A 15953-nucleotide genomic window follows, 5' to 3' on the forward strand; every position below is an offset into this window, starting at 1 on the left:
TACATGGGACAGCAGCATCAGTGAGTTTTATTATCCAATGAAATACTATTTGGCTCTCCAAAGGAAAAAAAAAAAATCACAATGAACAAATTAACAGCATGTACCGTGCAATAAGTACAATGTTGAGATATGAGAATAATGGTTTATTTATGCTTTTAGGTATCAGTGTTATGTCTTAAAGAACAAATATGGCAACTGTAGGTTTGTGGTCAGTCCTTAGATGATGAAAATGTTGCCTACCTCTACAAAATAACACCAACACTTCTTCCCTTTGCCAACATACTACAGCAGGTTTAATACTGAGAAAAAAACACCTGATTATGCCTTCAGTGTCACAGAGCAGGACCTCATCTAAATCTCTGTTCAACATATAAATATGACAATAAATTAAAGCCGGTGAAAGCCCTCAGATTGCTTCGTACAAATACAAAGAGGTACATAAAACTAGTTTGTATTAAAACAAAATTTTGAAATATCAAAGCTAATTAATCACAGTGACGGCAAGCTGCCAGGAGGTGCCAGAATTATCCCAAACACGTAGAAAAGTCCCATGAGGAGGTTGAGCTTGGCCGTCTTCTGGGGGATCTTGGCGTAGCATCGGCTGCGGAACTGCTTCTCCAGGGGGAAGGCCATGGGCAGCGTGAGGAGAGGCAGCGCCATGCTGATGGTGTAACGGGTAGCGAGGATGCAGAAGAGCACGTAGGGGACGAAGAGCAGGAGGTTGTAGAGGACGTAGGACAGCGTAGGGCCTATGAGGATGGCCAGGGTGACGATGCCTGCCTGCTTGTCAGAGTCCATGTCTCTGGTGTTGTTGCTGTGGAGGATGGCTTCTGTGTTGAGGGCCAGCGGGACGGCGTAGACCAGCGGCAGCGCTGACAGGTAGCCGACCTGCACCGCGTGGGAAAACATGACCGCCAGCGGGCCAAATGTGATGAGGATTACCACATCTCCTAGGGCCACGTATTTAAGGCCGATGCCTTGGGAAAAGAGCAAACAGAAGCCACATTTAACATTTTGATTAGTGGTTGTTGACAAAGTGTCATTAAATCCTGAGCGTACAGAGTGTATGCTTTCATTCTTACTCTCTGGTTCAATATGTGCAAATCATGACAGTCATTTGTAGTGTTTGGAACAGATTAAAATTTATGTTATATTGAGCCTCACAGGAAAACTCACTACACTAATGCAAAAAAATATGAGTGAAAGCTACCTTAATCACTAGGCACACAGTCTTTGGGGCTCTGAGTGAGAGTGTACATAGAAGAGTATTCCATCAGTCTAGTATTAGTAAAAGAATGGTCAAAATCAATGGTGCAGGGGCGGTGGTATCCTGATCGACAGATCAATTTTGCACGCTGTAAGAGACAAACCGCTGTAGAGGAAAAAAAGAAGTCATGGAGAGGTTTGCCCACTGCGCTGCGATTATGCAACCTGACAAACCTCCGATTTTAGGGAGAGGACACAGAATGATACTAAGGGAGACACAGCCATTCAAAAAAAAAAAAAATAAAAACACCACACATACACTGTCATTCTTCGGGAAACACTGTATTGTCTGATGATAAACCAGAACACTTGTGATACCCAAATCTTGTCCTATTACTTGGAAATCCTGCATACATTTTCAGTATCTGTGTACAGAGAACAGTGGTATCCTGACTTGCAGTCCTTATCATGGATGGGTTTAAAAATCACTGGATCCTGCACTTCCCATAATGCATCAAGTATCATCTCTTTATTCTCTGACTGGTGAACTTTTAAACTCATCACCCTCGGGTTGTAATGAAGACTTCTGTTCTATATTTGTAGTGTTTCCTACAGAAATAGAGTTGGAGTAGGGGGTGTCAACCCTCCTGAGATCGTTTTTTTTTTTTTTATTATTATTAATCTTGTGCGTCCTTTTTTATTATACCTCTCTAAATTCCGACATTTTTGTGAGTTCATGAACGCAGCCCAGGCTGAACTCCTCCTGAGTTATTTATTTTTGTAGTATGTGATTGAGCAGTTTGAGTCGTGGAGCAGATAACTGATCTGGCAAACTTTTAGACCCACAACATTTGGCTGTAACAGAATAGAAAATCCCATCGTTTTAACAAGATTCCCTGTGTTGCTAAATGAGATTCTAATGGACGGTGCAGACTGTAAGACAGACTTCACTGGGAATGATAAATAGCCATTCATTCAGAGTTGCACTTCGCTTCATGAAGAAATGTAACACATTGGTGTAATGTTTGAAAAACATACCAACTGCCTTAAAGGGGCCAGTTCACCAAAATCCCAACATACAGGTGACTGCAGCTCAGTTAGCAGAAATCTGGGGAACAGTCGATGCTGACGGCAATGTCTGCCAAATGTAAAGTAAAAATATATTCCCAACTCCTAAAGCTTGACATATTAAAGTCAAAACTAGCTGCAAGGATAAGCACGTGAGATTTTTTGTTTTGATTGAACCGACCTGTCTCTGTCCAATAAAATATGTACTTACCAGCAAGGCATGACCCGCCCTGAAAGACTTTTCCCTATCGACTTACATTGGGAAAGAGACGACTGTAAATCAGTAAGTGATTTTTTTGCGTCAAAACCCCCGCGATAGGATTCATTTCACTATCTAGATTTAAGCCATCTGGTTCGATAAAATTATAAAAGAGCCGCAAGATTTAATTTTATGTGTTTCCCACTGGCTAGCTGCTGCAACTGCTCTGCACTGCGCTAATACGGCAACTACTGCTGATAATCACTTCCTGACCCACAGCAGCAGGACGGCGTTGGTATAATAACCGTCATCTCTGTTGGCACTGTTGCCTTTAATAGTTCAGGCTGTCGGCAACATTCAAGGTGTTAGCACTGTTCACCTCCATGTTGAGGGCCATGTGCAGGCAATCCCAGCTCAGACTCTGAGTCATGGATATGAAAGTCACATACAACTCCTTTAAACATTAGATGTGTGTGTGTGTGTGTGTGTGTGTGTGTGTGTGTGCGCACGCTTTTAGTGACTGGGGCGGCAGATGACAAAATGATGCAGCAATCCAAGAGATTTGAGTTAATATTTTACTCACCTCCAGTGTATAAAAAAGAGCTGGACAGTCCCCCGAAGTAAATAAGGGCTAGGTGCTCCAGTCTAAGTGTAGACAGGAAATAGAGCAGAGTGGCACACAAGCACCCCAAAGAATATAACAGCGCTCCAAACATTACAACATCCTGCGGTGCCAAGATTTCATCCACAAGAGTCCTGTCGTCGCTCTTCTTGTGGTCAATCCCTTTGGAGAAGTCATAGTAGGTGTTCACAAGGTTGCCTGCCCCGTGGACAACGAGGACAGTCACCGCGCACACCATCAGGATGACCAAGTCCACAGAACCGTCCAGTTTGTACGCCAAGGCGCTGCCGAGGGCCACTGGTGTGAGCGAGGCACTGAAGCTCCATGGTCTCAGTGCGAGCACGTAGGCCGCACACTTATGTCTCACATCTGAAGCAACGCGGGCCATCCTCGACATGTGGTTCGTGCCTGGAGGATGACCGACCGAGTTACTCAGACCAGTCTGCCACTGTTGGCCATTGTGACCATTTGATCCAGCCAGCACAAATGTTTCAGCCCTGCTGTGTTTCTGCTCATTGGCCATTTCTCTGCAAGGGGTCAACAGTACCAGCAACGCTCCCAAAGGTCAGAGTCTGGAGTTCCTGTAGCAGTAAAAACAGAAACAAAATGTCAAGACAGCAAAATACAGGGTAGATTTACTGTCATTTCTTTAAGAAGAAATGAAGCTTTGACAAGAAATTAAGTTCTCTTATTCAAAATAGGGCTGAGTATCAAAATTCAGCACTTTGAGGACTAATGAAATGTCCTGTAGCACTGCTTATGGAAAGGTTTAAAGTATTGCGGGTTGGAACAAACTGCTTCTTAAGAGATATTTCCTGATGTATCAGGAAATCAGGAAACTCTGGATTATTTTTCATATTTTCAGATCACATTTTTTAATGAACACAGATGCACTGAGAAGTTTGGCATAGTTTGTGGAATAAAAACATGTTTATAATTTTCAGTGGGTTTGCAGGGTTACACTGTCAAATCAAAGGTGATGGTTTTTGTACCGTGTACATTTGCTCTTCTAAGTTACTGGAAAAAGACACAACTGGAGAGAGAATCTCACTTGTGCACGCATCTCCTTTCCCCCCTCAACTGTCTGTCAAACCTTTTACTCATTCCAACATTTAAAAATTGTTTCATGGTTTCAAAACCCTTCTCTTTTCATTCATTTAATAGTCATTATAACAACAACAACAATAGAAATAATATACGGTGATACCTAAAACTGAAATATTTTATCTGAGATGGTTATGGTATGGTAATTTCATCAATTTAATGTTGTCTTCCTTGCAGAATTGAACAGACCCCCTCTGACACCCCCTAACTGTGGCGAATATTTCACTCCAAATTCATCCAAAGAGAAAAACATTGTGATTAATCCTGGGCAGTGACACATAACATGTACATTAACACTGAATGAGTATTCTTGTGTTTATTGTTTTATGCTTTGTGCTTCATACATTTGGTACCGCTAGAATTGTCCAGCATTTGAAACGGCCTAGAAGTGAACAGCTTTAGTGTCACTGAACATGATCGTACAACTAAATGTTTTACAACTAAGAACCGCCACTGCACACGTTACAGAACACGTTACATTTCATGAAGGTACTAGAGGTAGGGGGGAGATTTTGATACAGCATAGTACCTTGATATTTTATGTAGCAATACTGTATTGATACACAGAAGCCAGGTATTGCTTTTTATCATATAAATTAATATTGCAAATTTCAATCAAATGTTTAGTAACCTATTAGAATGATATATTCAATTGCTTTTCAGTCAACTAGAAAAATGTTGCTGCTATAAGAACGACTAAAGAGACTTAAGAGACTTTATCGTATTAGATAAAAAAAGATGTTGACCAAGTTTGAGTTATAGACACACAATTTGCCTTTTGGAGAATGGAATAAATCTCAACATATCGTAATACATATACTGCAAAACGTTTAAATTTGCAATGATAACGTATGGTGGCTTAAGTATCGTGATAATATACAGGGGTCGACCAATATTGGGTTTTTTTAGGACCGAAACCAATACGGATTATTAGTTGTTAATGATTTCACAAATTAAGAGCCCCCCCATGCTGACACTTTCTTTGCACTTTTTAAAGAATTGATTTTATAGTGATCATTGTCAAATATCAGCCCCAATAATCGGCCAGGCCAATAATCTGTCGACCCTTAGACAATGTCATATTGTGGGGCCTCACACATAAAACCAAAGTGACTCTTTTTCTCGTAATCAGACTATTTTAGACTCTTCAGGACTTGAAGGCGCCCCGTTGAACGTCCAAAATGTGAAATCTTTTTGCAAAGCTAACTCACTTTTAAATATGAGTATTAATTGCAGGACAAATGGTGGCTCAGCAGCAAATATGTTAATGTAGAGATCACAGCAGGCCCACGGGACAGAGGGGGGACAGTCAGTTCAGGGTGCTGGCTCTGGAAGAAGTAACAGTCAGACTGAAGGTCCTGGCAGCCGCTCACAGTGAGGTGGGTGTTGTCGAAACTGGTTTAACAGTGGCTAACTGTTTAGCTTGCCAAATACACGTGGCGTTTCATTTAATATCACCCACTCAGCCACACTCAACTACTGACGAAATAACTCTAGGGAGACACCAACACGCTTGCCACCTCGATAAGGGCACCGTACCCACAGAGGCAAACCACCTCCGGCTAACTACTGAGATTATGGGATTAAAGCTAACGGGTTAGCCGCCGAGCTAACGCCTGTGTGCGGGGACAGAGAGGAGGAAATGTCTGACAGCGGCGCTTACCTGTTACGTCTTCAACATCCGACACAAGCTGCGTCTCTCTGCGCTTAAAAACATATTTCTGTGCCCGCTGAGCCTGGTACGGTGAGAGGCTGTGACATTTCTTACGTGTCAGCTTCGAGGAGACTTGACAGGTTGGCAACTGTAAACTCCTCTGCATCTGACGGACGCCATTTCCTCCGCCAGCAGTGCAGCGTTGCTCAGAGGTCGAAGAAACCGCTTCTCATACAATGGTTCCGGCTAACATTCCGAGGAGAATTTGGCACAACACGAAAAAACGAGACAATGAAAACAACAACAGACAGAACACCAAGTATAAATGAATAAATAAATAAATATATTAATTAATTAATTAATTAATTAATTAATTTTTTTTTTAAAAATCCATCTACAGTGAGACATTAAAAACAAAATTTAATGAATTAAAATTGTGTATATATATATGTGTGTATGTGTTTGTGTGTGTGTGTGTGTGTGTGTGTGTGTGTGTGTGTGTGCGTGTGTGTATCCTCACGCTATATATCTTTCCTCAATATTAAATATTGCCTTTCCTTGACAATGACATTTTTGCAACTCACAACTAAAGATTATTTTCGTCGTGATTAATTTGTTGATTATTTTCTTGATCACTTGATTTATTTTTTGTCTTTAAAACGTCAGAAAATGGTAAAAAATTTTGTGTTTCCAAAAGCCCAGCTTTATACAACCAAAGCTTAACCATATGGTGCTACCAAAGAGTGAACATATTGTTTATTTGTTGACCACTTACAGTATCTGTTTGTTTGTTATGGTTGTGGGGTGAATGGAAAAAAAAAAATCTAATTGTACGAAATCGTGATGAGAAAAGTGTTTTCATGTCACTGAAATTAGACTCATGTAACCTTATTTGATTACCAAGGTCCCAAAAAAATCACCAAACATATTTTATTCAGTTTAATGTTATATGAGTTACTGTTCTATGGCTGAAAGGTCAAAATATGACAAAAGACCATTTTTCACTGAACAATCAGCACTGTCCGCATAGTTGTGGCCCCTGTACACTTTACTACATGGGCCACCTGTGTAGAAGACAGTGGCGTGCACCAGGGGGTGAAGGGTCTTTGGACATCAAGGGCATAGGTTCATTTCAACATTGGGGAGGGGACACACGTGAAATGAGGGTTTTGGTGGTTTTCAACAAGAAATATTTTCAGCTCCAAACATTCATTTTTCAGCATTCTGGTTCGTGCACCAACTTGTGTGGTTTTTGCATCATTTTAAGGTGTAAATGTAAATGCAAACGTTGTAAATACCCCTGTGTCCCCATGAAGTCTATGCCTGTGCCGTCACTCACCTAAGCAGCCCAGAGTCCTCTTTACAACTGGAAGTACTGCGAATTAACTATTAAGAGGTAATAAATAAAGGTTCTGAATACTACAAACAGGGGCATAGCACCAAATTCTGGGGAGTAAACCATTTCGCACCTTTAAGGGGTGAGAGCAATCTCCGAAAGCTTCCAATGTTGTTGTTTCTGATTAAAAGATTAGCCTTAACACATTTTTCTTAAGCCAGTTTTATTTTAGTTACTGCACATATTAGTTAGGGAAAAACAACTTTTCACCTCATATTGGGGCCCGAGGTAATCAGTCCCACATTTCCCCCAACTGTGATGTCCCTTGTTGGGGGAAAGACAACTGGAACATTTTGAAACCTTACAAAACTCTAAATAATAAAAAATGAAAAATGAGGAAGCAAGTTAAAAGGAAAATGCAATGCAGCTGCACTTCTATTCATTTGAACACTTAATAAATTGGATAATATTTTGCGATCTGGGTCCTTTAAATTGTCAAGACAGGTGACAAATAAATGCTTAACTGTCCAGGATGATGCCCTGTACATATCTGTGCGTGCCACAGTGGGATAAAGGAGAAGACAAAACTACTTTATCTCCAGCAGCATTATGAAACTCAGAAAATCATGTTCAAAATAAGTCATTTGATTCTGCTTTAACAATTATGAAACAATGAAAAATGTCTCTTCCGTATGGATCGTAGGTGGCGTGTCATTAACACGCTTAGAATCAGAACGACCATGAGGTCATGCGGGCCTATATAAAGCCATCAGAACTTCCCGGTTCCTCCTTTTGCACTTGGATTTTGACCAGAGCAAAACTTTGGAAAGCGAACTCATTGAGCGAGCGAGATAATCTACTGAAAGCACATCTTGTTGGAAAACAACACTCTTGGACGACTCAACTTCGTGGGAAACCAACCAGCCCGAAAAAGGCCCTCAGCAGACCCTGTTTCCGGCGGAGCACCTGCCTGAGACGAACTACACCCACACAGGTAAGACAACGTTTACATTTATTTGAGTTTTTTACTGTTAATTCATCCCCTTGAAGTGTTAAACGTTATTCGGAAAATTAGATTTGGTGAAAACAGACACTGGGCAATATCTTTGTGTAAAATGATAATTGATTATTCTGTGAAAGTGTGTTAAATATTCTGGAACAGGTGGGGAATGAGGTAACAATTAGTGTAGTGATTGGAAAACACTTTTATTTGGGTTTTGGGGCATCAAATCATCGACATTTGCCGTCGAAATTATTGATAAAAAATGGCGCCGGTGACAAATTTCATAAAATGCTAAAAATGTTATTTAGTTGCGCACCAGGGAAACGATGGAACGGTCAGGAGCGCGCGTCAGCGCGCATTTACGCACGGGTGTAATCACACCGAGGCAGGTTCTGAGTCCGTTTGTTTTGATTGTCGGAGCTTTTTTTTTCTGTCCGAACTGATGCGGAAACATCTGGTCAAGTTTCAAATCCCATTACAATATTGAATATATATATATATTGAATGCTGGAACGCGCTTTGGTTGTTCGTGTGGTAATTTATTTTGGAGGGCGATTTGTCAGTTAACCTGATGTGACTGCAGTTGCGCTTCCAGGATGACACCATCTGTTGCAAAGGCTTTGATGTGCAACCCATAAATTGTTACAATGATGAGTTATAACAGTGATACTTAAATCTCCAAATACTATAGTATACATAAGGTGCCATGTCTCTCTAGTAACAATTGGTGTGTGTTGGTGTATGTGTGCGTGTGTGTGGGTGGTAAGGGGGGGTGTTCGGGTGCCTTTGCGAATATGTGTGGGAATATCTACATGAATGTGTGTGTTTTGTTGCGTATGTATATGTGGGAGTGGGAGGGTCAGGCTGTCTGTATTTTTCTTGATTTTCATTGATGTTTTTCATTTCTGTTATTGTTTTTAATCTCTGTTAGGCACTTTGTGTTACTCTTTGTATGAAAAGTGCCATACAAATAAAGATTTGATTGATTGATAAGGTGACAAAGTGCATAAAACAGCATCAAAATATAGCTTACTTATCAAAAAAAGTACCAGTGGAGGATTCTCACACCTCACATGAGAGGTCCTGGCTAAGCCCTCAATGTCCTAAAATAGTAGAAACGTCGTTAAATTCTAGAAATGTTCTAAAATCCTAAAAACATCCTAAAATCCTATAAATGACCTGATAGAAACATGCTGAAATTCTAAAAATCCAGAAACATCATAAATCCCGGGAATGTCCTGATATCTTAGAAACATGCTTAAAATTCTTGAAATGTCCTAAAATCCTAGAAACATATAAGGGGTGCTGCAACTGGCCCCTGGCCTTTTGTCATTTTGCAAAAGTGGCCCCCAAGCATAGCAAGTTGAGTATCACTGAGTTATAAATGACTAGTTTGGTCTGCACAGAGCTCTTTGTGGTATTGTGGATCCTTGCAGCCATGTTAGTTCTCTGTGCGAAATAACTCATTAAACAACAAACTAACTGGTCAAAGCAGCAGTCGACCAGCAGCTCCTGTGTCCTTCAGGCTAAAATAACGCTTTTTTTCTGATGACGTCTGGTTGCTTTGATGAGAGCAAAAATGGGAAACTGAAGCTGTTAACTGCTTCCCTGTCAGAATGTCTGTCTGCTGCGAGATAAAGTGCCGAAAATACACTCAGTATAACACTCTAATAAACTGATATTGATTTTTTTAGATAGGTGTTTTTTTTAGGTGCTAAAATATTTTTTGTTGCTAACCACCATCCACAGCAGTAGATTGCTGAGCTTCTATGTTTGACTCCAGCCTGCTGCTCCAAACTCGGAGCGTGCTGACTGAAAACCTTTACTCTGTTTATCGCAAACCGTTGAGAATATTGTCCACGTAAATGATGAAGTAATTTTACAATTGTTTGGTGCAAAATAACTGCCTTTATGCAGTGTTCATACTCAACAGTCAGTTAATTGACCCACTGACACATTGTTTACATTGTTTCTGAACCTTTATGTTATGTGATATTATGCAGCATCATTTGATTCTCATGTCCTCAACTGTTAAAACTAAGACGCTGAACTGCACAATATTTGATGTAAATGTGAAAAGGCAAATCCCTTCGTGTATTGGTGGCTTTGTAACTAGTGAGGTGCAGTCGTAGTTGTATTTTTTTTCTCATTTAAAAGTTTGATTATTACTGATTTAATTTGAAATATTTATCTTGAAATTCTCATAATTTGACCTTTTTTTTCACTTCAGGTGGTGCTACTGAAGTTGTCGAGCGCCCCGCGATGGATCCCTTCCCTGACGACAGCATCCCCATCTCCTCTGATGAGGAAGACGTACGTGAGTTTGTGGTTGTTGTCAGGGGTGATGTTGAGGTTATGTTAGGTGATCTAAATGTACCTGAGGTCATTTTCCCACTTTTCTCGGACGATGAGGAGGAGTCGGAGGAAGATGACCACAACCCTGTGGAGGTAGGTAATGTAGTTGAAGGTGAGGTCATTCTCTTATATTCATCGGACGATGAGGAGGAGTCAGAGGAAGATGACCACAACCCTGCGGAGGTAGGTAATGTAGTTGAAGGTGGGCTCATTCTCCTATATTCATCGGACGAGGAGGAGGAGGACGAAGACAACGACAGTGAAGACGACTGGCCTGACATGGAGAGTGAAGATTCTGGAGTGCGAGTCCATGAGCGGAATGAAGAGGATGAAGAGGATGTAGACGATGAAGAGGACCGTGTGGACGATGACATCAGACCTCGCTCCCCTCTCGGCCCAGCGTTTCCCACCCAGAGGTTTTTGGGACGGATGGCATCCTATTGGCATTCCTCCACCGGAGCCTCCTGCGCCATGACCGAACGGCCCTGAAGATGGTCTGCCCCCAGTCTCTCCAAGGTCAGAAGAAGATGCTCCATCAACCTCCGGCCTCAGCTCCTCCTCCAAGAGAAGCAGGGAAGACAGCGACACCCCGCAGGTAAGTGTGAAGAGGCAGAGGACTTCTGAGGACAGCGACGAAGAACCAAGACCCTCGACTTCAGGTCTCGCCTCCTCCTCCAAGAGAAGCAGGGAAGACAGCGACACGCTGCAGGTAAGTGTGAAGAGGCAGAGGACTTCTGAGGACAGCGATGAAGAGCCAAGACCCTCGACTTCAGGCCTCAGCTCCTCCACCAACCCGTACCCTCCCTACTGGTACCTAAGGAGGCTTGATGACAGCGACTCCGATGAAGACTGACAACGCTAAATGGAAACCTTTGTGTCTGGCAGGACTGATAAAGCCCCAGGCAGCCTTCGCATCTGGCGAGGCGAACACAGTTTTCGGTTGCGTCTTGCACCAGGGATTATATGGATTTTCCCCTTTTTATGACTTAAAGTTTATTGGATTTCAACATTTTCAACATCACAAAACCACCTAAAAACACCAGAACTCATCTCCTCTCCAAAGAGAGGCAGAGAAGAGAGGCAGGTAAGTGTGAAGAGACAGAGGAAGACTTGAGAAGACAGCAATGAAGAGCCAAGACTTTCAACTGTAGGCCTCAGCTGCTTCACAAACATACAGAGTCAGTATGAAGACTGACAGCTCTGGAATGGAAATCTATGTGTCTGGCAGGACTTTTAAAGCCCCAGGAAGCCTTTGCGTCTGGCGAGGCGAATGCAGTCTTTGGTAGCGTCTTGCACCAGGGTTGTTAAGTTTTTTTGGATTTCACCATCATAAACAACAAACAAAAACCTGAAAACTTCTGACTTCAGCTCCTTTACAAATATGATGAATTTATGGATTTTCCTCTTTTTTGATAACTTAAAGTTAACCCTTTGAAACTTGAGCAAATTGGCTTGATTTCTTTCACAAACATGGACAAATTACCTTACGAGAAAAAAAAACCCCAACCTAACCCATTTACTTATCTCTTATACAATATGCAAAACATTTCTTGCCAAGTTGTTCATTTCCTAATTAACCATGTTTTTGAAAGAAATCAACTTAATTTGCTCAGGGTTCAAAGGTTTAAATACTTGCAAAAGGTGTCGGAATGCAACACAAGAAAAGTTATGTCTGTCCAAGATTCAGAAGGTTTAATGGATTTCAGAATTTCCAACATCATACAAATCACCTCATGGAAATACTCAATAACACCAAACAACAGCAAACAGAAGAAAGATAAATAATTATAACATAAAATAGGTATAGCTACTCAGGGCCCTTAAGGGGAGGGGGCCCTCAAAAGCCTAGTGGAAAAATCTGGTTTTGCTTGCATTTTTTTTATTTCTAAGTAATTAGTTCCATGACTAAATTCAAATTATCTGAGCTGCAAAATGGTTTATTCCACCCCTGCACCAGGATTTGTGAGCACCAATCTACACCGTAAAGAACGGGAAATCAGAGTTTCAAAACAGAAAAGAAAGAAAGAAATGGGAAATAACGCAAATGGATTGCAAAAACAAAAACATACATGAAAAAGACAACATATAGGCAAGGGGAGGGAGGGAGGGGACACACAGAAACTGCATGCATATGGTCCAAAGTTTAGTGCTATGCCCCTGCCTGTACTAGAGGTAAGTGTTATTTTTCTTTGTAAGGTATAGCTGGCCGTACCAGACAAAGGTAAGTCAATACTAAATACCAACATTAATACAAGTCACTCATTGATATTTTTGATATCTCGATCTGTTGTGCTGGAACTTCTTTCAGTTACATGAAGGCGGCTTTAACAAACAGAGGGAAAGTTTATGCTTACTAACGCAAAGAAAAGTCTACAAGTGTCTTTACTTAGGTACTGATAGGTGCAGCAGACCCCCCCACCCAAGAAGGGACAACGTGGAAGAACGAGACTCAGCATCCAGGATTTCTTCGATGACGGAGACGTTCACATCGGACCAGATGAGAAGGACGGATAACCACAGGACCAGATGGAAAACTGACAAGCGCGTCTCTTTCAGTGGGCTCAGTAAGTAATCCTCACAAAGACTACAAAAGTACCTGTGGTAACATAAAGTGGAGAGGAGAGAGTTAACTTTACATATGTAAATTATATTTATTGTAGGGACCTTCTTGAATATTATTCCATTGTAAACATTTGTTGGTGTTGTGTAGTTGTATAGTATTCATTACCTGTGTTTGTGTTTCATAGGACACTACTCCACTGAGTTTTTGGCACTCCTGAGGGAGCTGAGAGTGGACGTCAACCATTCCAGAAAGTCCCAGCACCACAGCAGTACACTGAACCGCTCTCAGCATCCAAGTGAGTCCAACACCTCCTCCGTCGCTCCAACCCCGTCCCCCAAACACAGCCCTCTTCTCCCACAAGACGACCAGACGATGAGGATTGCCTCGTCCCGACCAGCTCAGAGGACGCTGTTGTTACAGTCAGCTTCTCCTGTGCTGGGGGGTTCAGGACGCTCCTCACACTCACACACACACGCATCAGACGCACACAGGAAGCTGTCAGCACCTTTTTTCATCTGCGCTCAGACGTAAAGAAAGAGAGAAACAGTTCAGGCTGAATGAGAAATAATAATTCTGAAAGGTCCAAAGTTTTTAGTTTGATGCATCACACATTATGTTAGTGTTCACTGCAGTTAAAATATGTTTATCTCCTGAATACTTCAATCCAATAAGTGTGAGAAAAACGTTTTAAAGTATTTTTTTGTATTAGAAACAACATAAGAATATTTAAAATATGGCAATGTATCGCATCTTAAATAAAAAATAAATGTTGTGCAAGTTATGATTTAGTGATTTTCATTGGACTCGAGGGCATAAGTGTAACTTTTGCTATGTAGTTTGTAATAATTTGGTAAATTCACAGTAAGTTTTCATGTATATAAAACTCATAATGTTACATGTTGATATAAACATGGTATGGGAAATGCTTTAGATTATCTCCCTGCATGTATAGCGTTATTCTTCCACATTTTAATTCATAATAAAAAATAGAAAATTGTAACTTTTTTTGTACCGACTGTTTACCAACACAGCACATGCTGATGCAGGTTCAAGGGAACAAAAGGTAAGACTCAGGAATAAGAGGGTAACAACTGGAAACTGGTAACCATGGAAATTTCAAATGAATTAATTCTATAGGTATTTTTTAACTACTGGACACCTTTTTTTACTACTATATTGTTATTACATGGTACATTATGATTATTACTGAGCAACAAACTTCAGGTTTAAAGGACGATGGGGTAATGAGTTCTGCTATTTATGATTCACTTAAAAAATGATCATACTTAACACTGGTGGGTACAGATGATAAAATGAGAATCTGCAAATGAAATAGTTTGTAAATAACTGAGGTACACTGATGCTTTTACTTTTGAACTAAGGGAACACACTGTGGTACTAAACCCTATATGAAATAGTAAAAATAGATTTAAAAAGAGGGATGGATTATTATCATCTAACCTGTTATCATCCCCCCCCAAAAAAAGTAAAAAATGTCCCGAAAACTATATTTGTAATTTATAATTTATTTATTTCGAATTATAGTCATTTTATAATTAAAAATATGTTACAGAAAAGAAAGAAAAACATTTATATATGAAATAAGTACTCTTTTTTTGGTGTTATTTTCTAATTTATTTGGTTTTTTTTTTTTATTATTATTTGCATATTTTCAGCAAATATTCTTGTAACTTGTTTTATAGTGTTTTGTTCATTTTCTGGGCCGTGTTGTGATGAGTTGCTCGTTGCTTTCAGCCATGTATTTGAAATAAATCAAACCAACATGCTCAGGTTTCAAAGGGTTAAACATGATGGATTTTATATCCCGTCACAGCGGGACAATCATTAACAGTAAAGGACACAAATAATACGGTCACTAAAAAAACATTTTCTTTAAAAATAAATATATAAATAAATCCACAAGCAGCAGGTTGAAGCCCTTTCTCGGCCAAAAGGAGGAAGAAGTCATTCCAGCTGGTTCAGGTGTGTCTAAGAAGGACTGAGACAAACACACACTTGTCCCACCATTAAGATATATGCAGCATCGCAATACCAGAACACTCAAAAAAAGCTTTTTGCCCATATTTTATCAAAATTAGGCAAAACTTGCAGGACCAGATGTGTCCACTTAGTTTAATCAAGATTGCTCAAAGAACACTTGAGTTATGGCCCATTTTCTGCTAAGCCCCGCCCATGGCGAGGGAGTGTCATTCATGGTGGCCATGTTTATTGGACCAATCTAGCTCATTGATAATAGAAAGCTGAATATTCAAAGTCAAAGTCAGATTTATTTGTCAATTTCTTCACATGTACTTGACATACAAAGGAATCGAAATTACGTTTCTCACTATCCCATGCGTTGACAGATATCAGACAGGACAGGGCAAACAGTAAAGTGCACAGGCACAACAGAGTTAAAAATGGAATTAAAGAATTAAAAATATAGTCTATATAACAAAACAAAAGAACAAAAAACAAAAAACAAGAGCAAAAATAGCAATGAGTGCAGTAGAGAGAAAACAGATAAACAGAATGTAAACAGCAGAATAAATAGTACAAAAACAGAATAATCAGTAAATAAACAGTGTAAACTGTGTAGTGCAAAAAAAGAATAACCAGTATATAAACTGTGTAAACAAAAACATTGTAGCAGCTGTGGGGGTTATTATTGCACAAATGAGAGGTAGAATTAATAACTTAACTCTCCTCAGGAAGGGAGAGAGGGGAGAGAGTTCAGCAGTCTCACAGCCTGGTGGATGAAACTGTTGAGTCTGGTAGTGCGGGAGCGGAGGCTCCTGTACCTCCTTCCAGAGGGCAGGAGGCTGAACAGATTGTGTGCGGGG

The 15953-nt window shown here is 40.5% G+C and overlaps 1 protein-coding gene and 1 long non-coding RNA gene across 2 annotated transcripts in view; both read right to left on the reverse strand.

The window, feature by feature from the left end:
* ubiad1 (UbiA prenyltransferase domain containing 1) lies at positions 1-6062 on the reverse strand. Its single transcript, XM_042491715.2, has 3 exons — positions 5863-6062; positions 3057-3676; positions 1-977 (listed from the first exon to the last, which is right to left on the reverse strand). The coding sequence occupies exons 2-3, from the start codon at positions 3616-3618 to the stop codon at positions 490-492; spliced, it is 1050 nt and encodes a 349-aa protein (XP_042347649.1). The 5' UTR covers positions 3619-3676; positions 5863-6062; the 3' UTR covers positions 1-489.
* Positions 6063-12230: 6168 nt separating this feature from the next.
* The window catches only part of LOC148188769 (uncharacterized), a 6509-nt gene continuing 2786 nt past the window's right edge, over positions 12231-15953 (reverse strand). Inside the window, exons 2-3 of the long non-coding RNA XR_015777552.1 lie at positions 13276-13625; positions 12231-13143 (exon numbers count right to left, since the gene is read on the reverse strand). This is a non-coding gene — a long non-coding RNA (uncharacterized LOC148188769). The remainder of the gene's footprint in view (positions 13144-13275; positions 13626-15953) is intronic.

The sequence above is a fragment of the Plectropomus leopardus genome, chromosome 9 (genome assembly GCF_026936395.1).
Source record: "Plectropomus leopardus strain MGB_pleo_1.0 chromosome 9, ASM2693639v1, whole genome shotgun sequence".
NCBI lineage: Eukaryota > Metazoa > Chordata > Actinopteri > Perciformes > Serranidae > Plectropomus > Plectropomus leopardus.

Coding starts and splice junctions, on each gene's coding strand:
- ubiad1 (XM_042491715.2), bottom strand. CDS start 3,618: ATGGCCAATGAGCAGAAACACAGCAGGGCTGAAACATTTGTGCTGGCT. Junction 978..3,056: donor CTCTTTTTTATACACTGGAG/GTGAGTAAAATA, acceptor TCTTTTCCCAAG/GCATCGGCCTTAAATACGTG.